This window comes from Camelina sativa, chromosome 15, assembly GCF_030686135.1.
Source record: "Camelina sativa cultivar CO46 ecotype springtype chromosome 15, ASM3068613v1".
Classification (NCBI taxonomy): Eukaryota; Viridiplantae; Streptophyta; class Magnoliopsida; order Brassicales; family Brassicaceae; genus Camelina; species Camelina sativa.
In genome coordinates, this window is record NC_141894.1 from 5,684,637 (window position 1) to 5,707,755 (window position 23,119).

The following is a 23,119-nucleotide window of genomic DNA, read 5'->3' on the forward strand; positions in this document are numbered from 1 at the left end:
TTTGAAGGTTGTATCAATTTCTATGAGTAACCAAATCAAACACTTGCATTGCATTTTTGTAGACCCTAAAGTCTGATTATTCGACAGCATACAATGGAGAGAGATAACATATGACATGGTCTTTGCATTTCCTATGTTTTGTTCTATAAAATACAAAAAAGGAAAATGAGAAAAAGAAGCAGAATGTGAAGATAGATTCTCTTTTAAATCACAACTTGTTGGCCATTGGTTTATCGGACCAGTTTAATATAACCCTCAACCTCCAAAGAGAAACCCAGCGGCTTGTTCTTCGTTTCCTTCAAACAATTTGAGAGCTTGAATCACTGCTTCGCGGGAGAACCCTAACTCCACAAGCTTTGCAATCTTTGCTTCAAATTCAGGTCCCTATGGATTACATGATGAAATGATTAATGGAGACAATAAGGTATCAAAAGAAGTGAGACTAAGTCTTTAAACACAAAGTTTACCTCTGATGTGTTCTGCCTTTTAGGTTGTTGACTCGTTGGGTTTGCAACCGTGTTATTCTTCTTCTCTGTAAACCCAGAGGGTACCTATTGGACCAAAAGGTTTTATACAAAAAACTATTTAGAAATATAGTTCATCAAAACCAATTATAAAGAAAGACAGTATGCAAAAGCTCTTACCGTTGCTCCAGAGCCAGATGCTTCGTTAAGAACACGTCCTTCATCAAGGAATCGGGAAGGGATGTCTTTCTCTGAAGTAAGTCCAGCTTTTTTTCAGGTTAATTGAAAACAAAGATAACGAACATAAAAAAGGCTCATAATTTTCAAGAATGAGATGGTAATAGAAAACTAGCCTTGCAAAAAGGGAACAGAGACCTCTCCTCCTCCAACAGTCATGACGTTTTCCTTCAAATCTATAGTGCACTACACAGAGAAGAAGAGAGTTACAGCTCTGCATTTGGTTCCAAAATATCCGAAGTCAAAAGATGGAGACTTCGGATGAAGTACCTGATGCTTACGCAGCATATCCAGGCCAAATAGGAATTCCATGTTAGGTGAGTCCAGCACCACGAATGAACATGGGTAAAAGTTATTCCCAATCTGCAAGTTATGAAACTTTAATTTCTTTTGCAAAGAATAATAAACCAGAAAAACGAGGCAACTCATTATAAGAAAAAAGTTGGATGTACTTGCCTTTATTGGAGCAACATGAATGCGGCCTAATATCTCTGACTGGCCAACACCCTGAGCAATACCTTTATAACGCTGATCCATGAGTCTCAGCAATCTGAAAGTGCATATTTAACAAGACTCGTGAGTTTCCATCATTCTATTTTAAAAGAAGTACCAGAAGAAATATATAATGCAATTTACCCGCATCTCTCAGCACAAGTCTTCGATATAATTGTCGACTGTGCACCACTATCAACAAATGCCTGGAGATGGTGTACAATATAGGTTCAGAACAACAAGATGATTTAAGGAGTGATCAATAACATCTCTAAGCACACTGAGACCGAGAAATATTGAAAATAGATAGCAAGGTAAAAGGAAGTTATAATCTGGTTGCCAGATTACCTTCAAAGGTACGCCATTGACCTCCATATCCACATACAGCATTATCTACGGAAATGATAGAAACAACAGAAAAAATAAATCATGTTTGTGTACAAAGAGGTTAAGAAGTTTCAGAACAGTAAACGCAAGCGTACATACCACCCGAGCAAAACCTTCAGGATTATGTTCAAGGGCAGCTTCCCAGTTCTCATCAATTCCTTTCTGAACAATGTATCAAGACAGCACCAAAAGTCAGAAATTGAAAAGGTAACAAGCAAAATAGGAGAACACAAGAACCTAACCAATCACAAGAGTTATTTGCAAATTGCAACTAAAGTAATACAAGAGTCCGGTACATGTAACTCTATGTAAGAACCAATAACCTGTCGAATTGCAGCTTCGATTTTCTTCTGTGCTTCAACATCAAAAGGATCTGCATAGAGAAGGGCCTGCAAGGAGGGGAATACATAAGCAGAATCCTTTGATAGTGGTAGATGTAATTTACTGAAACTCATTTATCTAGAGAAAAGGCTTACGAGTTCCTCTTCCTTTTGACGCTGTAAAACAGATCGCTGACGATGCCGGGCACGTAACACATCTTGTAACTTATTTAAATCACTTCCAGAAATCACTTGTGCAAGCTCGGGATCAGTCTGCAATTCACAATATTCAAAAAGCCAAGGAATCGGAATCATAAAACGAAGGCCAAAGAAGAACAACATAGTTACAAGCTAAATACAATCAATACAAACCTGAAATAGCTGTCCCATAAGATTAGAATCACCCTTAACGTGTTGTTGAAAGGCTGCAGGGTTCAAAGCTGACCCATCAGGATTCATGCCCAAATCACTCCCTGCTGCTGGTGCAGCACCACTGAGAAAGAGACAAAAACAAAGGGATCATATATCACAAACATCAATTTACAAAATTTCAGAACAGAGAAGCAAGAGGTAGTAGTAGTGTACCCAGAAGAGGAATTGGTGGAAACCATCATCATCAATAAATCATCATCTTTAACACCCAAGGCACTCAATTTATCGGAATTCCCCATCTCGTTTCCATTATACAACAGCTGCTGCTGCTGAATCGGAACATTGGACTGCTCATTCATACAAGGGAAAAAAAAAATAGCTTTAAGTTCTAAAAAAACCCATAAACCCCAGCAGAATTCAAAGCTTCGATCTTTGAGTTTTTTATTTTTTCAGTAGCAAGAGCCAAACACAATTCGACAAAACATAAATCGACTAAAGAGATCTGAGAAGGAACCCTTTACCTCAACTTCGAGCAAGGCTTTAACATTCTCAACCTACAGAACAAATCAACTTAAAGGATCAGCAAAAAGAAAAAACCAAAACTTCCGTAAACGTCGACTAATCAGTGAAACCCCAAGAAGCACCATGGACCAATTTTGACAAGTACATTGTGATTAACTACAACCCGAGGAATCAGGAAAGTTTAGGGTTTTCTCAGAAGGAAAAAACAAACTTACGGTTTCATTAGAATCGACATCAAGAGAGATGATTTGTTCACCGGCGGTCATAACAGTGATCCTCATCTTTGTAATCGTCGTCTGTTTTTTTTTTGGGTTTTCTCGGCCTCCTCTTTTTTTTTTTTTTTTTACTTAGTTTTGGTCAATTGTTTTGAGACTCTGTGACTCCCTGAGGAGAGATTGCTTTACTTATGGTTTTACTCTGTCTTATCAGAGAAGCCAAATTTACCCTGAACCCGCTATTCGACACAGAGGCTTCTGATAAGTCCCGGAACTACCCCCTGGTTTATTAATTAACTTATTTCTTTATTTAGTAGCCCGACCGTTTATAATGTCATCGACTGATTTGAGATTTAGCTTTACATTTTTATAAAATTACAATTGATAAAGATGGGTTATTTATGTAATTAGGAAGAGGTTTAGCCGTAACGAGCGAGAATAATTACTTTTCTGGTCATAAAGAATCGTACTGTTCCTTATAGATAAGAATAAAAAGATTATTAGGCATCTTTTTAATTGTGGTCATTATCTGAAATAAATTTATTGGCTTTTTTAAAAAACTTTTTTTGCTTAAAAGGTGCGGAAGCTTTTAAATATATATGATGAATACGAATCACATACAGTACGTTACGTTTTTTTTTTTTTTTGGGGGTGGAATTGAATCGAAACAAAGACAAAAATATTGAATCGTAAGTTTTAATAATAAGGTCAAGAAACTACAATCTAATTTAATGAAACATTCCACGGATGCACAAGTAGTCCATGTGAGAAGAGAAACTTAGAGATAAAAAGCAAAACAAATGGTTGTTAATAAAAAAAAAAAAAAAAAAAAAAACCTAAAGAATCGATCACTATTATACCCAAGATTTGGAATTCAAAGACGACAAAAAACCAAAATCATGAGATCACATCACACTATATAGCTAGTTAAATACCAGGCGGAGCTGGGAAACCGTAAGCGCCGCGACGTCCAAGAGGAGAGCCGCAACCAAATCTGGGATCGCATTGGAGATGAACAGAGTTTTGGATCTTGTGAAATCCATCCTTGAAAACGCCGAATCCAAATACAAAACCAATCGCGATCACCACCAATACCAAACACGTGCATATCATGCATACCCTTCCGCAACACATCTTTTTGCTTCGATCCCCAAAAAAAAAAAAAAAAAAAATCCTCCTCCGATTCGTCTCTGTTTTTTTTTATTGAAAAGGTTTGTCTCCGGAGATTCCGAGATTCGTCTTTGATTTAGGTTTGAACAACTCTCTCTCTCTCTCTCTCTCTCTCTCTCTCTCTCTATCTATATAAAGAGAGGGAGTTTTGTTTGTTGTTTTTGTTGGCGAGAATTGTGGTGAGAGAGAGTGAGAGAGATGATAAATTTAGTGGGTTAGAGAAAGCAAAGAGAGATAGAGATAGAGATGATGATGATATAAAGAAAGAAGAAGAAGAGAATTGGAATTGTCCTGTGATGTGCTGTGTGGACGTTACACGCCTATTTCAGTATTTCTTGCTTTTAAAGCTAATCAAAATAAAATAAAATAAAATTCCCAACCCAATAACAACAACGGTCTCTTTTTTTTTTTTTTTCCTTTACCTCCTCTGTTTAGGTTTCTCTTTATCTCTTGATTGGTTCATTCCTTAATTAACCTAGTTTGACTGCGAGACTTTAATATTTTTGGGCCTCATTAGTGAAATTGGAAAATTTCCACTTTTTCTCGCTTAGGCGGTGGTTGTCATCGATCCAGTTATCTATATATATATATAGCCATAGGGGTGTGTAGAGAAATTTTGTCATTAATCAGAGACCTACACAAATCCTCCTCCGGCTGCGATCTCTAGGGCTCTTTAGTTTCCTTTTTTTTTAGCAGCCGGTTTTTTTTTTAGCAGCTGGTCTCTGTCGTTTTCGATCTAGGGTTCATGAATATACAAATGCCTCGGCTCGGTAAGGGAAAAAGAATGGTTGTGATTCCTTGTCCCGTTTAGTTGGTCCCTTGTATTCTCAGATGCCCTCGGTTAATAAATAATAACCCATTCTAAAGCTTATGCTTATGATTGGGGTAGAGTGTGGTGCATGATATACTTGGTCCGATTAGTCCCAGATTGTTCAATAATTAAACACATCGGTATAAAGTATAAACAAAAGCGTCGGCTTAGTTATGAACAGAAAAAAATTGGTTTGTTGGTCCGAAATCGATTCGATATATGATCCCTAATTGTCCCGTCCCTCATTCCCTCGGTTAATAAACAACCCATTCTAATCCTATGTTCAATAAGCTAATGATTGTGGAAAAGTGTGGTAAATGATGCTTGGTCCGATAAGACAAGAGTCCCAGATTTGGTTCAATATATATTGACTTGGTTTAAATACCAGATCGGTTTGGAAAAGAAAAGCTTCGGCTTTGGTTATAAACGGGAAAAATATATATTGGTGGGTGGTGCATACTATTTGGTCCGGAATCGATCTATACATATTTCTCGTCCCTGTCTCCCATAAAAGTTGGTCCCGACTGTTCTTAAAAAACCCCATTCCAAGTTATTAAAGTGTAAGCTCAATCTGAAAAGACTGTGGTGCTTATATACTTTAATGCTTAGGTCCCTGATTCTCTACTTTAATGCTTTGGTTCAAAAATTAAAAACCCATTGGAAGATGATCTTTATAAAGCTTGGGGATGTGAAAAGAGTGTGGTGCATGATATTTCTTGGTCTCGAATTGCACATACAAATGCCTCAGTTACAAAACCACAATATACTATAAGATTATGATTGGGAAAGAGTGTTGTGTATTTATGAATTATGATACTTGGTCCCAGTTCCTGATTGTTCAAAGAATTTCCTTGGTTAAAGACCACATTGCAAGCTAAATCCAGTAAGCTTTTATGCATGATACTAGGTCCCGGATTCCCTATTCAAATGCCTTGGTAGAACTTGAAAACCCATTGGAAGCTAATCTTAATAAGTTTGAGAATGGGAAGGAAATTGTGGTGCATGATACTTGGTCCCGTGTTGTTCAGACAGATGCCTCGGTTAAAACCCCATTGTAAGCTATTCATAGCTAGTAAGCTTATGACAGAGACAGAGTGTGGTGCATGATATTTGGTCCTAGCCCCTCGTTGTTTAAACAATTGCTTGGTTAAAAAACCACACTGCAAGCTAATTTCAATACATTCATGAATGGAAAAAGAGTGGTGCATGAGATACTAGGTCCCGAATTCTCTATATTCAAATGCATTGGTTAAAGAGATGAAGAAGTTGAAAAAACCCATTCAAAGACTTGGGAATGTGAAAGACAGAGAGAGTGTGGTGCATGATATACCTGGATCCGGATTGTCAATACAGATGCCTCTTACAGCCCCATCGTAAGCTAATTATAATAAGCGTATAAATTAGAAATGATATAAAGCTATACAAATGTCCTCTGTTAAAAAAAAAAAAACCATTGTAAGCTAATCATAATAAGCTTATGAACAGGAACTGGTGTAGTGCGTGCTACTTGCTTCTGGATTGTCAATTCTAAGTGCCTTGGCTAAAACAACGCATTGTAAGCCAATCGGTGGATATTGTTGCATAATGTCCATACAACGGTTACGACTCAGTTAAAAACAGGCAATGTAAGTTCATCAAAAGCTTAAGAATGGGAAAGTGTAGATGGTGATGCATATTTGGCCCATAAAAGTTTATACAATTGCCTCAGCTCATCAAGGAAACAAGAACTGATGAATGGGAAAACAGATGTAAGACTTTGTCCCAAGTATCTATAAAAAGGCCTCTGTTTCGGTTAACAAAATCTTAAGAAGCTTGGGGATGGGAAAGACTGTGGAGCATGATACTTGGTTCGGGATTGTCCATACAAATGCCTCGGTTACAACCCCAATGTAAGCAAATCATAATACGCTTATTAATGGGAAAGCGTATGGTTCATGATACAAATGTTCTCGGTTAGAAAAACCCATTGTAAGCTAGACATATTAAACTTATGTACGGGAACTGGTCTGGTACTCTGGTGTGTGAAACCTGCTTCTGGATTGTCTAATTCAAGTGCCTCGGTTAATTACGCATTTTAAGCCAATCGGTTGATGTTGTTGCATGACATTTTGTCCCAAATTGTCCTACACAAAGGTGGAGACTCGGTTAAAAGCCCAATTATACGTTTATCAAGAGCTTATGAAAGGGAAATTTATGGTGATGCATGATAATTTGTCCCGAAAAAGTTTTTACAATTGCCTCAGCTCATCAAGAGCTAATAATAATGCGGAAAAAGATACATGATACTCTGTTCCAAAAGTCAATAAAATTATAAAAAATGCCTCTTTGTAGTTAAAATTCCATACTGTCAAGCTTATTAATGGAAAAAAAAGGGTGGATGGTGGTGCATGATACAAACTTGGTCCCCAAAATGTTTTTTATATGCCTCAGGCTCGGCTAAAAATCTTGTCATATGCTTATTTGAGGTCTATAAGTGGCGGTGCATGGTAAGGATATGTATATGTTTGTCTTGATTTATCAAATGCCTTGACTTGGCTAAAAGTCCGAATAGTCATGGGGAGCTTCTGAATGAATAAATGGTGGTGCGCATTGGAAATATGTCCCGTGTTAATTTATACAAATGCCTCGACTCAGTGAAAATTCGTTCCCTAGTAAGCTTAAGAGAAGTTTAAGAATGAGAAAAGCGTTGATGGCAGCTAGGTGTTGCCTACTAACTACTGGAGAAAGGGATAGTTTTATAATTCATCATAAGTCATAAAGTATTGGAGGCTTCTGAAGGGGTGGGTGGTGGTGCATATAAAATTAGAGAATCATGTCGCTTGAGTACACAAAGCAAATGAGCGAAAAAAGGGTTCAAGAACTTTTTGAAATGGTCTTTAAGTCTAGATGTTGTCAAGAAGGTGACATTACGTTATACAGCCATATGTATATAGGTGAATTTGGAGACATCAGTTGAATCTAAACGACACTAATTAAAACAGAGAAATTGAACAATTAGAGAGCAAAATCTTGATATTTATTGTTTGGTCTAGTTCCTTAAGAACCTAGTGTGGTAAGTGGTAACCACTTGCTTTGTCAGGTTTTCAAAAGGTGCCATGTCCATCTACGCACACCAAGTCACCAATATCACTCACTGCATCAAAAACAAGAGAATCAGACGAGAATGATTTCGTGCTGACGTGGACTGTTATTAAGTTATCGGGCTTCATAAATAGAAACAAGGCCCAAACTAATTTTGAGAAATATAAGATCTTGAATTTATTCAGAACCGCCCTCATATTGTAATATAAGTGCGATTATCACCCCATACATTTTAGTAATTGAATTTACATCCCCAGCATCAAAAAAGCAAGTCTCCAAAAGTTCTTTAGCTGTTCTCACTTTCAAGTCATCATCGTCTCTCTCGTCTCTCTATTCTTGCTTTTCGCGCTTCCCTCTCTCTCTCTTTGTGACTCTCGATTTCTTCCTTAGATCCGCCGAGTCTTCCTTTTTTGTGGATTCTTTTCTACATTCCAAATTACACCTCTGTTTTTAGATACCGATATCGCAAACCCTAGATTCGACGATCTTTGAAATCAATGGCATCTTCACCCGGTAATACTAACCCTCACAATCCTCCTCCTCCGTTCGATCTCAGTACTATCTTCAAACCTTCATCGAACCCTTACCCGGCGCCTCCGTCATCTTATCCTCCACCGGCGGGTCCTTTTCTTCACAGCCAGTATAATCAGCAACTCTACGCGCCGCCGAGTACCTCACCCCAACCATCGCCGGTGACTCTGACGCAACAGGATGTGTCTTCCTCTTCCTCGGCGGCGACTAACTTGCTTCCGCAGAGAACGCTTTCTTATCCCACGCCACCTCTCAATCCCCAATCTCCCCGTGTTAATCACAATCCCGGAACGCACATCCTCGCTCTCCTTAACAACAACAACGGAGGCGCCGTGGCTAACCAAGAGCCTCCGCATCAGTTTCCGGTAGTGAATCACAACGAGATGGCTCGGTCTTTTCCTGGCGGTTCCGGTCCTATCCGTGTTCCCAGCTGTAAACTGCCTAAGGGAAGACGATTGGTTGGTGAACACGCTGTGTACGATGTGGACGTGAGATTACAGGGAGAGATTCAGCCACAGTTGGAGGTGACTCCGATTACTAAATACGGGTCGGATCCTCAGCTTGTCGTGGGTCGGCAAATCGCCGTGAATAAGGTCTACATATGCTATGGATTGAAAGGAGGAAACATTAGGGTTCTTAATATACACAGTGCTTTGAGGTCTTTGTTCAGAGGCCATTCTCAGGTTGTTATTCAACTTTGCATTTTTAATAAAGTTGTTGAACTGTTTTGTTCCCACCAGTTCTAACTACGTCTTTGTGTACAGAGAGTGACGGACATGGCTTTCTTTGCCGAAGATGTTGATCTCTTGGCTAGGTAATGTTCTGGAACTATAAGCTTCTTCTACTTTGTGGTTTACATTTGCTTTCATACCGACTACTTTTCTATTACTTTAAAACAGTGTTAGTCTAGATGGAAAAGTTTTCGTGTGGAAAATTTCTGAGGGATCTGAGAGAGATGATCAACCCCAGATAACTGGAAAGATAGTTTGTGCTCTTCAGATACTAGGAGAGCAAGACACCAAACATCCACGTGTTTGTTGGCACTGCCACAAACAGGTATTTGATCACTTGTCATTGGAAGATGCATACATTGCTTCTTTGAACATCATGACCTTTTCAAATTTACGCTCTATTGTGTCTATACTTCTGATTGCGTAATTCACATTTTTTTCCAGGAAATTTTGGTAGTTTCAATTGGTAAGCATGTGCTGCGAATTGATACTACAAAAGTTGGTAGAGGTGAAGTATTCTCTGCTGAGGCACCTCTCCAGTGTCCCCTTGATAAACTGATTGATGGTGTTCAGATTGTGGGCAAGCATGATGGGGAAGTTACAGATTTGTCAATGTGCCAATGGATGACCACGCGCCTGGTTTCTTCTTCTGTTGATGGCACGGTTTGTGTTTGTTCTTATCATTTTCCGTCTGCTCATATTCATAACCTTAGTTGAATATATTTAAAGAACTAAAATTTCAACTGTTTTGGCTGCTTAATGGGTGTCCCCAAGTTCAATTAATTGAAACTCGTCAGCCTTTTTTTGGTTCTGCTAGCTCATCCTAAGTTGAAGAGTTTTTTTTTAAGTTTCATCATAGACTTGCATTTGCATCATGTCTTCACAACCTGAACACATTCTACAACAGCTAGTATATTTGTGTTTGAGTCTTACTTCTTCTTTATACCAACAGGTTAAGATATGGCAAGATAATAAGGCACAACCACTCGTAGTTTTGAGACCTCATGATGGACATCCAGTCAGCTCAGCCACATTTGTGACGTCCCCGGAAAGACCTGATCACATCATACTTATCACGGGGGTAGTTTTCTTAAATCAATATTACATACCTTTAACAGTGCTATATAATGTTATTTGGCCCTGTTGTGTTAAGTTTACATTTTGTAAATGTAGCTTTCCTTTCTGCCAATTTGCTAACTCAGCTAGTGTTGGCAATGTTCTTCTCACAGGGTCCTCTAAATCGAGAAATGAAAATCTGGGTCTCTGCTGGGGAAGAAGGGTGGCTTTTACCAGCTGATGCTGAATCATGGAGGTGTACCCAGACACTTGAATTGAAAAGTTCAACTGAGCCACGGGCTGAAGAGGCATTTTTTAACCAAGTAATAGCATTATCTGAAGCAGGCTTGCTTTTACTTGCAAACGCAAAAAGGAACGCCTTATATGCTGTGCATTTGGACTATGGTTATTCTCCAGTTGATTCTCGGATGGATTACCTGTCAGAGTTTACAGTCACTATGCCCATATTGAGTTTTATTGGGACAAATGATCCTCCAGAAGATCCCATTGTTAAGGTTTATTGTGTGCAGACTCTAGCAATCCAGCAGTATACATTAGACTTATGCTTGTGCTTGCCACCTCCTACAGAGAATGTGGGTTTTGAGAAGTCAGATTCTAGTGTGTCACGGGAAGCAAATTTTGTTGAAAGTATGTTTGAACCATCTGGACTGAAACCTACCAAATTACCATCAGTTAATTCAGTGCCTAAACCATCTATTTTAGTGAATAGATCGGAAAGTGCTAATACGTTGAATTTTCCAGCGGGTTCTGCATCAGCGGAGACCACATCACCAGCAATTGTCCCCCCCAACGGTGAGCCTAAAACTTCTGGGCTGCCTTCTGAGACCAGTGATGCAGGTTCTGCGTATGCTCCTTCACCTCAACATTCTCTAAGTCCAAGACTATCAAGTAAACTTTCTGGCTATCACACTCCTTCTGATTCTTTTGTTGATAGGCAAAATGATGATGTTGGAGAAAATAGTTTGAATGTATCTTCTGTCGACGAAAGCTCTAGAAGCAAAGACATGAATGTTAAACCTGATGATGATATGTCTGGGATTCGAAGCCCATCAGCTTTTTTTAAACACCCTACTCATCTCGTAACTCCTTCAGAGATATTGATGGGTGTTTCATCCACTGAAGCCTCCGTTACTACTGAAGACAAGAGGGGTAGAAATGCTGATATTCAGGACGTGAATAATGATGCAAGAGGCACAGAAGTTGAGGTCAAAGAAGTAAGTGAAGCACGGTCTACGCAGAATGGTGAAATCAACTATCATGAAGAAACTGCGAATCACACTTCAGAAAGTAGAGAACAAATTTTCTGCTCACAGGCTTCCAATCTCACAGCAAGAGTCCGCCATCCTATTACAGAGGAAACTGTCATTCCAGAGGACTCTATGGCATATGGACAACCTTTACAAGTTGGGGATGAAAGAGGTCTTGACTCAAGAGATGTGTCTGCAAACCTTCCCAAGTCGGGTTCATCTAGTGGGCTGCCACAGTTGGTAGCTGAAAATAGCAAAGGGAAGAAGCAGAAGGCCAAAAATTCACAGGGTCCCAGTTTGTCATCCTCAAATGTTGCTAATCAGGCTGAATCCGTCAGTGAGCAATGTGAGAGGTTAAGTAATCCCATGACAGATTCGCTTCCGCAGTTATTAGCTATGCAAGAAACGATGAATCAGGTGACTAATTAGTACCCTATTCTTAAAAATATCATTTTTTATACTCTTGCATCATTTCACTGATACACTACTAAACTTGTTTTAACCTTGATTGGACACAAAACTGTTATCTTTGTTAGATTCGTTTTAAAACGAAAGTCAGATTTGATTAATAACTAGCATTTATCAATGATAAGCTATTGCTTTTCATCTAAAGACGTACCTTGGTAATGTTGTTGTTGTTTTATCTGTTGAACTGAAATATTATTTCCCTTCCAGATAATGGTTTCACAGAAGGAGATGCAGAGGCAACTATCAAATGCTGTCACTGGCCCAATTGTAAAAGAAGGTAAAAGACTTGAAGTGGCTATAGGGAGAATGATAGAGAAATCCAGCAAGTCAAATGCTGATGCTTTATTGGCCCGCTTCCAAGAGGAGGCTGTTAAGAATGAAAAGGCATTACGTGACCATGCACAACAAATTGTGAATGCAACGTCAAACTTCATGAGCAAGGAGTTAAATGCCATGTTTGAGAAAACGGTGAAGAAGGAATTTGCTACCGTTGGTCCATCCCTAGCACGTGCAGCAACTCCAGTTATTGAAAAAACTGTTTCCTCTGCAATCACAGAATCCTTTCAGGTTAGTAATTTACGAGATATGATGAGTTGATTCATGAGAAGGTTCATTTTTAAGGTTCATTGTTGAAAACGAAAACTGATTTTCATACAGAGAGGAATTGGTGACAAAGCAGTTAATCAGCTTGATAAATCTGTTATTACAAAGCTTGAAACAACCATAGCCAGGCAAATTCAAGCCCAATTTCAGACGTCTGGTAGACAAGCCCTCCAGGTAAAACTTCGAATTTAACCTAGTTTTATGATACTTTATAAAATGTATATGCAAGTCCTTTGCATACAATATCAGCTGCATCATTGTTTAGTGTAAAATAAGTTGGTCTCTTATATCCATATCTTTTCTTCCAATGTAAACTTCAGGAAGGTCTTAGGTCAAGTCTGGAATCTTCAGTCATACCGTCCTTTGAGAGAGCATGCAAGGCCATGTTTGTGCAAGTAGACTCAACCTTCCAGAAAGGGATGGCTGAGCACACAAGTGCAGCCCAGCAACGGTTCGACTCTGGACACTCCCAGCTTGCTCATACTCTGAAGGTATGATGGAAGATCATCCTTCCAGCTTTTTTTTTTTGGTTAATCACCAGTTATGGTAGCAAAATGCTTCTTTTTTTTGTTTTCCGCATGTTAAAGTTGCTGCTCGTTTGTACAGGAAACCATTAGTTCTGCATCATCAGTTACTCAAGCCCTAAATCATGAATTAGCCGAGAGTCAAAGGAATCGCTTAGCTCTCGCAGCTGCTGGAGCTAGTTCTGTTGGATCAAATCCCTTGGTTACTCAACTAAGTAATGGACCTTTAGGTGCTCTTCTTGAAAAGGTTTGCACATCTCTGGTGTAATTTACTGACCCGTTGAATGGTGTTGTCTCTTTTGAGTTTTGACAAGTATAATATATGCTTACTGCAATTCTGGTTGTTTCAGGTTGAAGCGCCTATGGACCCAACAGCAGAACTCTCAAGGTTGATATCTGAACGCAAGTACGAAGAATCTTTCACTTCGGCACTACAAAGAAGCGATGTCTCTATAGTATCATGGCTTTGCTCACAGGTGAAATTTTTGTTTGGATTTTGCTCATCATAAGATCACATAACCATCAGTTTTACATAAGATCCCATTGTACCAATGCAGGTGGATCTTCGTGGACTACTGGCTATGAATCCGCTTCCGCTAAGCCAAGGCGTGCTTCTTTCACTGCTGCAGCAGCTATCTTGTGACATCAGCAAGGACACATCCCGTAAGCTAGGTTGGATGACTGATGTTGTTGCAGCCATAAACCCATCAGATCAGATGATTGCGGTCCACGCTCGTCCAATCTTTGAACAGGTTTATCAGATTTTGCACCACCAGCGTAACGCAGCAGGCAGCGACATCACTGCCGTCAGACTTATAATGCACGTGATCAACTCTATGCTTATGAGCTGCAAATGACATCACTCTTTCTCTTTCTTCTTGTTCGTTAGTTACATGCATAAAAAATAGGAAACGTTTCTTCTCTGCATCTTACTCTTGTTAGTGTTTTTTTTTTTTTCATTTTTGGTTTTTGTCTTTTGTTCAAATTTCCTTTTAAATGTAAAATCTGGTTTCTACGTCTATATAGATTTTTTACTAAAGAACGTGATTTTGAAGACAATGTTACATGAAGATTATACATTATGGGAGTCTTGGAGCTTGTTCGTTTCGTCGCTGCAAGTACCTGCGGATGCGGCAGCCGCATGTGTTGTTGTTCGTTTGGTTGCCGCAGGTGCTTGCGGCAAGACACTGTGGCGAACGCTGATTCTAATTTTGGACGTCGATTAGTTGCGGCGATCAAAAAAGTTGCGTTTGCCGCAGTCGCTGCCGCTGCTGCTGCCGCAGCCACGAACGAACACGCTCTTGGTCGACAGTAAACAGAGAAATTGAGTGCAAAGCAAGATGGATATTTTGCTTTTGGGTTCAGTTTCCATTTACTTTTGGAGATAAAAGGAGCTGACCATGAATCAGAATCCTTATCCTATTCTTCTCCCATTCGTTGGACGTTCCGAGTAAAAAAGCAAGAGGTTGGGAAAAAAAAACGATTAAAGGCGTAATACTTTCTACTTTATGTCTTGCTACGCACTTGAACAAGTGAATCTCTAGAAATATATATTGGGCCCTGTAATGGGAATGACGGCCCAAACAAGTAAAGTCTAAATCTATTATTAACAGAAGCATCCTCATATTTTAGTAATATACACGATTATCACCCCATAACTTTTTGTGATCTGGATCATGCCCCCCAATTTAATCTACATTAAAGAAAAGGAAAAAAAGTAGTCTCCAAAAGTTCTCTACCTGTTCTCACTTTCAAGTCATCATCGTCTCTCTCTCTCTATTGCGTTTGCTCTCTTCTCTTTTTTTGTTTTTGTTTATGTGACTTTCAGATCCGCCGAGTCTTCTTTTTGTGGAATCATTTCAAGGGAGGCTCAGTATTTTCAATCAAAATACAAACCTCTCTAATTGATCCGATTTCACAAACCCTAGCTTCGGCGATCTTAAAAAATCTGCATCAAATCAAATCCATGGCGTCTTCACCTGGTAATATCAATCCTCCTCCTCCTCCTCCTCCTTTTGATCTTGGTACTCTCTTCAAACCTTCATCCAATCCTTATCCGGCCCCGCCGGCTTCTTATCCTCCGCCCACAGGTCCTTTTCTTCACAACAACCAGTACGATCAGCAGCAGCACTACGCTCCGCCTCCTATCTCCGCCGCTCAACCATCGCCGGTCACTCAAGATGTATCTTCCTCCGCGACTAACTTGCATCCACAGAGAACGCTATCTTATCCCACGCCACCTCTCAATCTCCAGTCTCCCCGTTCCAATCACAATCCCGGTACCCACATCCTCGCTCTCCTTAACAACAACGGAGGCGCCGTGCCTAACCAAGAGCCTTCGCATCAGCAGCTTCCGGTAGTGAATCACAACGAGATCGCTCGGTCTTTTCCCGGTGGTTCCGGTCCTATTCGTGTCCCGAGCTGTAAGCTTCCAAAAGGAAGGCGATTGATTGGTGAACACGCGGTGTACGATGTGGATGTGAGATTACAAGGGGAGATTCAGCCGCAGCTCGAGGTGACTCCGATTACAAAATACGGGTCAGATCCTCAGCTCGTAGTGGGCCGGCAAATCGCCGTGAATAAGGACTATATATGCTACGGCTTGAAAGGAGGAAACATTAGGGTTCTCAATATAAACACTGCATTAAGGTCTCTGTTCCGGGGCCATTCTCAGGTTCATTTACTTATACTTTATTCAATTTGTGAATTACTTATTGAATTACCCGTCTGGGCCTTCTTCGCCATCATCATTGTTACCATCTGATTCTAACTACGTTTTTATGTCCAGAGAGTGACGGACATGGCTTTCTTTGCCGAGGATGTTCATATGTTGGCCAGGTAAATGTTCTGGGACTGTTGTCTAATTAGGCTATACTATTTGTACATATATGGAACAAGGGGGCTCAGTCAGTTCTTCTTTGGTTATTAGAATTTGTTTGGCTAGCTTCTTCTACTTTGTGGTTTATTATACCTCTACTTTTCTGTTTCTTCTAAACAGTGTTAGTCTAGATGGAAAAGTTTTCGTGTGGAAAATCTCTGAAGGATCTGAGGGAGATGATCAACCCCAGATAACTGGGAAGATAGTTTGTGCTCTTCAGATACTAGGAGAGCAAGACACCAAACATCCACGTGTTTGTTGGCACTGCCACAAACAGGTATTTGATCACTTGTCATTGGAAGATGCATATTTTGCTTCTTTGAACTTGACGTTTTCAATCTATTGTGTCTATACTTCTGATTGCGTAAAATCTATTTTTTCCAGGAAAATTTGGTAGTTTCTATTGGTAAACATGTGCTTCGTATTGATACTACCAAAGTTGGCAGAGGTGAAGTATTCTCTGCTGAGGCCCCTCTCCAGTGTCCCCTTGATAAACTGATTGATGGTGTTCAGATTGTGGGCAAGCATGATGGGGAAGTTACAGATTTGTCAATGTGCCAATGGATGACCACGCGCCTGGTTTCTTCTTCTGTTGATGGCACGGTTTGTGTTTCTTTGTATCATTTTGCTACACTCAGTTCTTCCAATTTTAATCATCACTTTTCTTTAAATCCTTCTGAAAATGAACCATTCCAAAGAACTCGTGTTTAAACTGATTACGTTGCAAACTTGGTGTAATCATTACATTTTCGTAATTAGAACTAGTCAGCCTTCTTAGTTTGGTCCTGCTAGTGCATTTGATATTCAAAAACTATTCTGGCACGTTTTGAATTTTTGAAGATTTGCTAAGTTTCATCTCAGACTTGCACTGTATATCATCTCTTTTCAACCAGGACACATTTTGCAACAAATAGTATTTTTGTGTGCGTGAGTCTCACTCCTTCTTCCTTGTAACTAACCTACAGATCAAGATATGGCAAGATCGTAAAGCACAACCGCTTGTAGTTTTGAGGCCTCATGATGGACATCCAGTCAGTTCAGCCACGTTCGTGACGTCTCCTGAGAGACCTGATCACATCATACTTATCACAGGGGTAATTTTCTTGGTTTAATATTACTTACTTTTCTCAGCTCTATCTAATGTTATTTGGCCTTGCTGTGTTGGGTTTACATTTTATAGTTGTAACTTTCCTTTCTGCTAAATTACTGACTCTGACATTGTTGGCAATTTTCTTCGTAGGGTCCTCTAAATCGAGAAATGAAAATCTGGGTCTCTGCCGGGGAAGAAGGGTGGCTTCTACCAGCTGATGCTGAGTCATGGAGGTGTACCCAGACACTTGACTTGAAAAGTTCAACTGAGCCACGAGCTGAAGAGGCATTTTTTAACCAAGTCATAGCATTATCTGAAGCAGGATTGCTTTTACTTGCAAACGCAAAAAGGAACGCCTTATATGCTGTGCATTTAGACTATGGTTCTTCTCCAGTTGATTCGCGGATGGATTACCTGTCAGAATTTACAGTCACTATGCCCATATTGAGTTTTATTGGAACAAATGATCCTCCGGAAGAGCCTATTGTTAAGGTTTATTGTGTTCAGACTCTAGCAATCCAGCAGTATACATTGGACTTAAGCTTATGCTTGCCACCACCCATAGAGAATATGGGTTTGGAGAAGTCAGATTCTAGCGTATCACGAGAGGCAAATCTTGTTGAAGGCATGTCAGAACCATCTGGACTTAAGCCTACAGACTTACCTTCAGTTGATTCAGTGCCAAAACCTTCTATTATAGTGAATAGATCGGAAAGTGCTAATAAGTTGAATTTTCCATCATCAGAAGCCACAGCACAAGCAATTGCTCCACCCAACGGTGAACCTAAAACTTCTGGCCTGCCATCTGAGACCAGTGGTGCAGGTTCTGCGTATGCTATGTCACCCCAACTTCCTCTAAGTCCCAGACTATCAAGAAAACTTTCTGGCTACAACACTCCTGTAGATGCTGTTGAGCCAGTTATACCTCATCATGAGCTTGGTGGCAGAGCACCTTCTGCTGACTATTCTGTTGATAGGCAAATGGATGCTGCTGGAGAAAGAAATATGGATGTGTCATCCGTAGAAGAAAACTCAAGAAGCAAGGACTCAAATGTTAAGCCTGATGATGATGTGTCTGGGATGCGAAGCCCATCAGCTTTTTTTAAACACCCCACTCATCTTGTAACTCCTTCAGAGATATTGATGGGCGTTTCGTCCGCTGAAGCCTCCACCACTACTGAAGACAAGAGAGATAGAGATACAAATATTCAGGACGTAAATAATGATGCAAGAGGCGCAGAAGTTGAGGTGAAAGAAGTAAGTGAAGCAAGGTCGACACAGAATGGTGAAAGCAATAATCATGAAGAAACTGCGAATCGCACTTCAGAAAATAGAGAAAAAGTCTTCTGCTCACAGGCTTCAAATCTCAGCACCCAGATGGCAAGAGACTGTTATCCCAGTACAGAGGGAACTTTCATTCCAGGGGAATCTAAGGCTTATGGACAACCTTTACAGGCTGGAGATGAAAGTGGTGTGTCTCCAAAGCTTCCTGACTCGGGTTCATCCAGTGGGCTTCCACAGTCCTCAGCTACAAATAGCAAAGGGAAGAAGCAGAAAGCCAAAAATTCACAAGGTCCCGGTCTGTCATCTACATCCTCAAATCTTGCTGAATCCTTCAATGAGCAACGTGAGAGCTTAAGTCATCCCATGACAGATTCACTTCCTCAGTTCCTAGCTATGCAAGAAACAATGAATCAGGTGACATATTGATCTTGAAACTAATTAGTACTGTTGCACCATTTCACTGATACACTAGAAAATTTGGTGTTACCTTGATTTGGCCCATAAGAGTTCCTTTGGTACATTCGTTTTAAAACGAAAATCAGGTTTGATTCGTAACTGGCATGTATCGATGATAAGTTATTGCGCTTCATCTTAAGACGTACCTTGGTAATTTTTTATTTTTGGTTAATTTGTTGACTTAAAATCATTTCTTCCCTTCCAGATAATGGCTTCACAGAAGGAGATGCAGAGACAACTATCAAATGCTGTCACTGGCCCTATTGTAAAAGAAAGTAAGAGACTAGAAGTGGCTTTAGGGAGAATGATTGAGAAATCCAGCAAGTCAAATGCTGATGCTCTATGGGCCCGCTTCCAAGAGGAGACAGCTAAGAATGAAAAGGCATTGCGCGATCATGCACAGCAAATTGTGAGTGCAACGACGAACTTCATGAGCAAGGAGTTAAATACCATGTTTGAGAAAACGATAAAGAAGGAATTGGCTGCAATTGGTCCAGCCCTAGCACGTTCAGTGACACCAGTTATTGAAAAAACTGTATCTTCTGCAATCACAGAGTCCTTCCAGGTTAGATTTTTTCTAAAAATGTGGAGCTAATTCGTGAAAAGGTTCATTATTGTAAAAAAAACTTCTTTCTCTTGTATACAGAGAGGACTTGGTGACAAAGCAGTTAATCAGCTTGACAAATCTGTTAATTTAAAGCTTGAAGCAACCATAGCTAGGCAAATTCAAGCCCAATTTCAGACCTCTGGCAGGCAAGCCCTCCAGGTAATATCGAGTTTCACCTATCCTTAATCCAATCGACTCTGCTATAGTTTTACGATACTTCATTGAACTGTCTAGAAGTCTGAACTGCATCATAGATTGACGGAAAGGGAGTTCATCGTTTATGTTTTGCCATTTGTAAACTTCAGGAAGCTCTTAGGTCGGGTCTAGAGTCCTCAGTCATACCTTCTTTTGAGAGGTCATGCAAGACCATGTTTGAGCAAGTAGACTCAGCTTTCCAGAAAGGGATTGCCGAGCATACAAATGCAGCCCAGCAACGGCTTGACTCTGGACACTCACAGCTTGCTCATACTTTAAGGGTATGAGAGAAAGTCATTCTTCTTCCAGCATTGTTATGGTTGTTAAATCTAGTTTTCTTTCTTATTTCTAAAGCCACTACTTGTTCTACAGGAAACAATTACTTCTGCATCATCAGTTGCTCAAGCCTTAAGCCGTGAATTAGCTGAGAGCCAAAGGAATCTCTTAGCTCTCGCAGCTGCTGGAGCAAATTCTGGTGGGTCAAATCCTTTGATTACTCAACTAAGTGGCGGACATTTGGGTGGACTTCTTGAAAAGGTTTGCACATCTCTGGAACTAATTACTAACCATATATCTTGTGTTGGTTTAGTTGCTCTTGGTGGCTTGTAGTGGATTGTAGCTGCTCAGTAATCATAGTTGAGTCGGTTAGTTAGAGAAGAGAACTAACATCTTAAAAGGAAGTTTAGGCAGAAGAATTGAGCATGTCTAGGATCCTGGTTTGGGCTTTGGAGAGTCTAGGGTGCTCATCCTAGGGTTCATCTTTGGTTCTTGGCTTCAGTTTATTCTCTCTTAATCTTGTGTAATTGAATCAGAGATTGAATAAAGAGAGAACCATTTCTGTTTCTTATCCGAATCCTAAGTTGATTTAATTTCTGAGTTATGACTATCGCAACATATGTCCTTTCAGGTTGAAGCACCTATGGACCCAACAGCAGAACTTTCAAGGTTGATATCTGAACGCAAGTACGAAGAATCTTTCACTTCGGCACTACAGAGAAGCGATGTCTCTATAGTATCATGGCTTTGTTCACAGGTGAAAAAATTGTTTGGATTTCGCTCATCATAAGATCACATAACCGTCAGTTTAACATAAGATCCTATTTTGCCAATACAGGTGGATCTTCGTGGACTACTGGCGATGAATCCGCTTCCGCTGAGCCAAGGCGTGCTTCTTTCACTGCTGCAGCAGCTGGCCTGCGACATCAGCAAAGACACATCTCGTAAGCTTGCTTGGATGACTGATGTGGTGGCAGCCATAAACCCATCAGATCAGATGATTGCGGTACACGCTCGCCCAATCTTCGAACAGGTATATCAGATTCTGCACCATCACCGAAACGCACCGGGCAGCGATGTCTCAGCCATCAGGCTGATAATGCACGTCATCAACTCCATGCTTATGGGCTGCAAGTGATATCTCTCTATCTCTCGATTTCTCTCTTTCTTGTTCGGTGCTTATATAAAACATAGGAAAACAACAACAATCACTACTCTTCTTTGTATCTCTTCTCTACGTTTGTTAGATTTTGATTTTTTTTTTTTCTTTCAGTTTTGGTTTGAATTTTTGTATTTCTTTTTCCATCTTTCTTTTGAAAATGTAAAATCTGCATGTTTCATATTATTACGAATACTGTTGATTCTTCTTCACAAGAAGATCGTATGTAAAAGCCAAATGAATGTTTGGATTGTTAAAGCTGTAACTTTTAAAATTGTATTTTTTTTTTTTACAGGTTGTTTGTCCACTAATTATTTCTTGTTGTCGTCTTTAGTCACCCACGGTTTCTTAAAAAACACAGGCACATACAGTATACGTTTAATGATATTTTTTTTTTGTAAGACAGAAACAAATTTGATTAAAATATCTAACAGACAGTGTTTTATCATTATTATGATTAGTATATAATTAGTTGTAGGAAACTACTGTATTCATTCTCTTTTTTAATTAGTAAGTTATGGTGAACAAAAAGTTTGTCTATATAACAATAAAATTAAAGAGAAAAATCATTACTTGCTTAACTAAAACAAAGAGTACCAGAATCTCAGAAGAGTAAGAAAACTGTATGGGTCTTTCCAATAAATGTCACGAGAAAATTATATCCGGAATTATATTTCAACATCAAAATAAAATGATGTCTTACTTTGGTCTAAATAAATGCTTTGTGTTATCCTTGAAAAAAGTAGAGTAAAAGATATGTCACACTCTCTATTCATAATTATCTCTTTTTATACATTGTTAACTTCTTAAGTTAAAAAAAACACACAGAAATGGCGGATTAAAAAAACAACTTAATTTTTTCCCCTTCTTAATTTTCCAACAAGGAAAAAAAAAATGTAATAAAAAGGGGGAAAAATAAAGAAGTCAAAAAGTGCCTTTTCGCTGCTGCAAAACCCGAAATCAAAACTAAGAAAACTACCAACACTGATCCGTCTCCCATCTCCGGGTCGTTGCGTAAACCCGACCCGACCGACCCATCGCTCCAGCGTGTACCCGTCTACGTGGTGCTCTAAGCAGCGTCGAATCGTAGATCGCTCTCGTCGTCGGATCCGCTAGTGTCGCGTAAGCTTTGTGGATCTCCATGAAATCTCGACCGTCCGATTCCGACGCGTCCGGATGGTAAACTTTAGCCAAACTCCGATACGCGGTCTTGATCTCCGTCAACGAAGCCGTTTCATTCACTTTCAGTAATTCGTAAAGGCTCGAAACTCGCCGACGAACGGATTCCGTCATAGCTGGCTCGGCGTTAAGCGTCTGAGCTGATGAAACCCTAAAAGACGACCGAGCTCCGTTGGGAAACCGTGCGGTTCCGTTAAATGATGATCTGGTCGTCTTGGGTTGTTGTTGTTGAGGAAGAAGGGAATTTGCCGGTGAGAAACAACCGGCGGAGTAAACTAGGGTCCCGGCCATTTTCTTAAGCAAATTAGAGAAAAAACCGTAGGGGCAAATTCGGAAGAGAGTAATAAAATTTAGAAGAGAGAAAGGTTCGTAGGAGAGAAGTTGAATCACAAAGTAGAGAGAGAGGGGACATTGAGAAAGGGCTTTATATAAAAGACACCTCCTCTAAATTCCAAAAAAAAAAAAAAAAAGTTTTCGTTGTTATTTATTTAGAAACCGTGTATTATTATTTATTGGATTGGTTTTACAAACCGTGTCTGTTCTTTTTTAGCCATTATTAAATTAATTATGTAATGGAAATAATATCTATAATTTTTTTTTTGTCAACAACATAAATATCTATAAATCTTCTACTACTTATTCTGTTTTTTTCGGTCAGCAATTTTAAAAATTAATTAAATTAAAATATCTAATAGTGAGCTTAGAAAAGTCGTGATTAATTTGATCCGAAAGATTATACTCTC

At 39.6% G+C, this 23,119-nt stretch overlaps 5 protein-coding genes across 7 annotated transcripts; 2 read left to right on the forward strand and 3 right to left on the reverse strand.

Annotated features, from left to right (window-relative positions):
- Window positions 1–23: 23 nt before the first annotated feature.
- Window positions 24–3,786, reverse strand: LOC104745571 (protein DNA-DAMAGE INDUCIBLE 1). Its single transcript, XM_010466852.3, has 15 exons — window positions 3,010–3,786; window positions 2,794–2,826; window positions 2,486–2,619; window positions 2,273–2,393; window positions 2,057–2,173; window positions 1,904–1,969; window positions 1,680–1,742; window positions 1,542–1,586; window positions 1,338–1,399; window positions 1,158–1,251; window positions 972–1,064; window positions 818–887; window positions 645–715; window positions 468–551; window positions 24–384 (listed from the first exon to the last, which is right to left on the reverse strand). The coding sequence occupies exons 1-15, from the start codon at window positions 3,073–3,075 to the stop codon at window positions 256–258; spliced, it is 1,248 nt and encodes a 415-aa protein (XP_010465154.1). The 5' UTR covers window positions 3,076–3,786; the 3' UTR covers window positions 24–255.
- On the reverse strand, window positions 3,690–4,143 carry LOC147926299 (uncharacterized). The gene has a single exon (XM_087488559.1). It carries the CDS (start codon window positions 4,141–4,143, stop codon window positions 3,937–3,939), a length of 207 nt encoding a protein of 68 aa, XP_087344685.1. The 3' UTR covers window positions 3,690–3,936.
- A 4,123-nt stretch (window positions 4,144–8,266) lies between these two features.
- LOC104745572 (enhancer of mRNA-decapping protein 4) lies at window positions 8,267–14,291 on the forward strand. 2 transcript variants are annotated; one of them, XM_010466854.3, is made up of 13 exons: window positions 8,312–9,285; window positions 9,367–9,416; window positions 9,502–9,658; window positions 9,778–9,996; window positions 10,286–10,414; window positions 10,563–11,037; window positions 11,152–12,074; window positions 12,333–12,692; window positions 12,783–12,902; window positions 13,049–13,219; window positions 13,335–13,499; window positions 13,603–13,728; window positions 13,810–14,291. In XM_010466854.3, the coding sequence occupies exons 1-13, from the start codon at window positions 8,569–8,571 to the stop codon at window positions 14,107–14,109; spliced, it is 3,912 nt and encodes a 1,303-aa protein (XP_010465156.2). In that variant the 5' UTR covers window positions 8,312–8,568; the 3' UTR covers window positions 14,110–14,291. The 2 variants fall into 2 exon arrangements, with proteins under 2 accessions (XP_010465155.2, XP_010465156.2); XM_010466853.3 differs by having other exon boundaries at window positions 8,267–9,285; window positions 10,563–12,074.
- Window positions 14,292–14,916: 625 nt separating this feature from the next.
- LOC104745573 (enhancer of mRNA-decapping protein 4) lies at window positions 14,917–21,471 on the forward strand. Of its 2 annotated transcripts, XM_010466857.3 has the most exons (13): window positions 14,917–15,234; window positions 15,343–15,926; window positions 16,041–16,090; window positions 16,251–16,407; window positions 16,515–16,733; window positions 17,096–17,224; window positions 17,371–18,918; window positions 19,166–19,525; window positions 19,607–19,726; window positions 19,873–20,043; window positions 20,135–20,299; window positions 20,670–20,795; window positions 20,877–21,471. In XM_010466857.3, the coding sequence occupies exons 1-13, from the start codon at window positions 15,219–15,221 to the stop codon at window positions 21,174–21,176; spliced, it is 3,945 nt and encodes a 1,314-aa protein (XP_010465159.2). In that variant the 5' UTR covers window positions 14,917–15,218; the 3' UTR covers window positions 21,177–21,471. The 2 variants fall into 2 exon arrangements, with proteins under 2 accessions (XP_010465159.2, XP_010465157.2); XM_010466855.3 differs by having other exon boundaries at window positions 14,938–15,926.
- A 469-nt stretch (window positions 21,472–21,940) lies between these two features.
- LOC104745574 (chaperone protein dnaJ 11, chloroplastic) lies at window positions 21,941–22,786 on the reverse strand. The gene has a single exon (XM_010466858.3). It carries the CDS (start codon window positions 22,665–22,667, stop codon window positions 22,173–22,175), a length of 495 nt encoding a protein of 164 aa, XP_010465160.1. The 5' UTR covers window positions 22,668–22,786; the 3' UTR covers window positions 21,941–22,172.
- Window positions 22,787–23,119: the final 333 nt, after the last annotated feature.

Bases quoted from the DNA above. Each gene is read 5' to 3' on its own strand.
- LOC104745573 (XM_010466855.3), top strand. From the start codon at position 15,219: ATGGCGTCTTCACCTGGTAATATCAATCCTCCTCCTCCTCCTCCTCCT. The intron at 16,091-16,250 runs GTAAATGTTCTG...TCTTCTAAACAG, and splicing joins GATGTTCATATGTTGGCCAG to TGTTAGTCTAGATGGAAAAG. The intron at 19,526-19,606 runs GTTAGATTTTTT...TCTTGTATACAG, and splicing joins CAATCACAGAGTCCTTCCAG to AGAGGACTTGGTGACAAAGC.
- LOC104745572 (XM_010466853.3), top strand. From the start codon at position 8,569: ATGGCATCTTCACCCGGTAATACTAACCCTCACAATCCTCCTCCTCCG. The intron at 9,286-9,366 runs GTTGTTATTCAA...CTTTGTGTACAG, and splicing joins TGTTCAGAGGCCATTCTCAG to AGAGTGACGGACATGGCTTT. The intron at 9,417-9,501 runs GTAATGTTCTGG...ACTTTAAAACAG, and splicing joins GATGTTGATCTCTTGGCTAG to TGTTAGTCTAGATGGAAAAG.
- LOC147926299 (XM_087488559.1), bottom strand. From the start codon at position 4,143: ATGTGTTGCGGAAGGGTATGCATGATATGCACGTGTTTGGTATTGGTG.
- LOC104745571 (XM_010466852.3), bottom strand. From the start codon at position 3,075: ATGAGGATCACTGTTATGACCGCCGGTGAACAAATCATCTCTCTTGAT. The intron at 2,174-2,272 runs GTTTGTATTGAT...TGTGAATTGCAG, and splicing joins TTATGGGACAGCTATTTCAG to ACTGATCCCGAGCTTGCACA. The intron at 385-467 runs GTAAACTTTGTG...TGTAATCCATAG, and splicing joins AAAGGCAGAACACATCAGAG to GGACCTGAATTTGAAGCAAA.
- LOC104745574 (XM_010466858.3), bottom strand. From the start codon at position 22,667: ATGGCCGGGACCCTAGTTTACTCCGCCGGTTGTTTCTCACCGGCAAAT.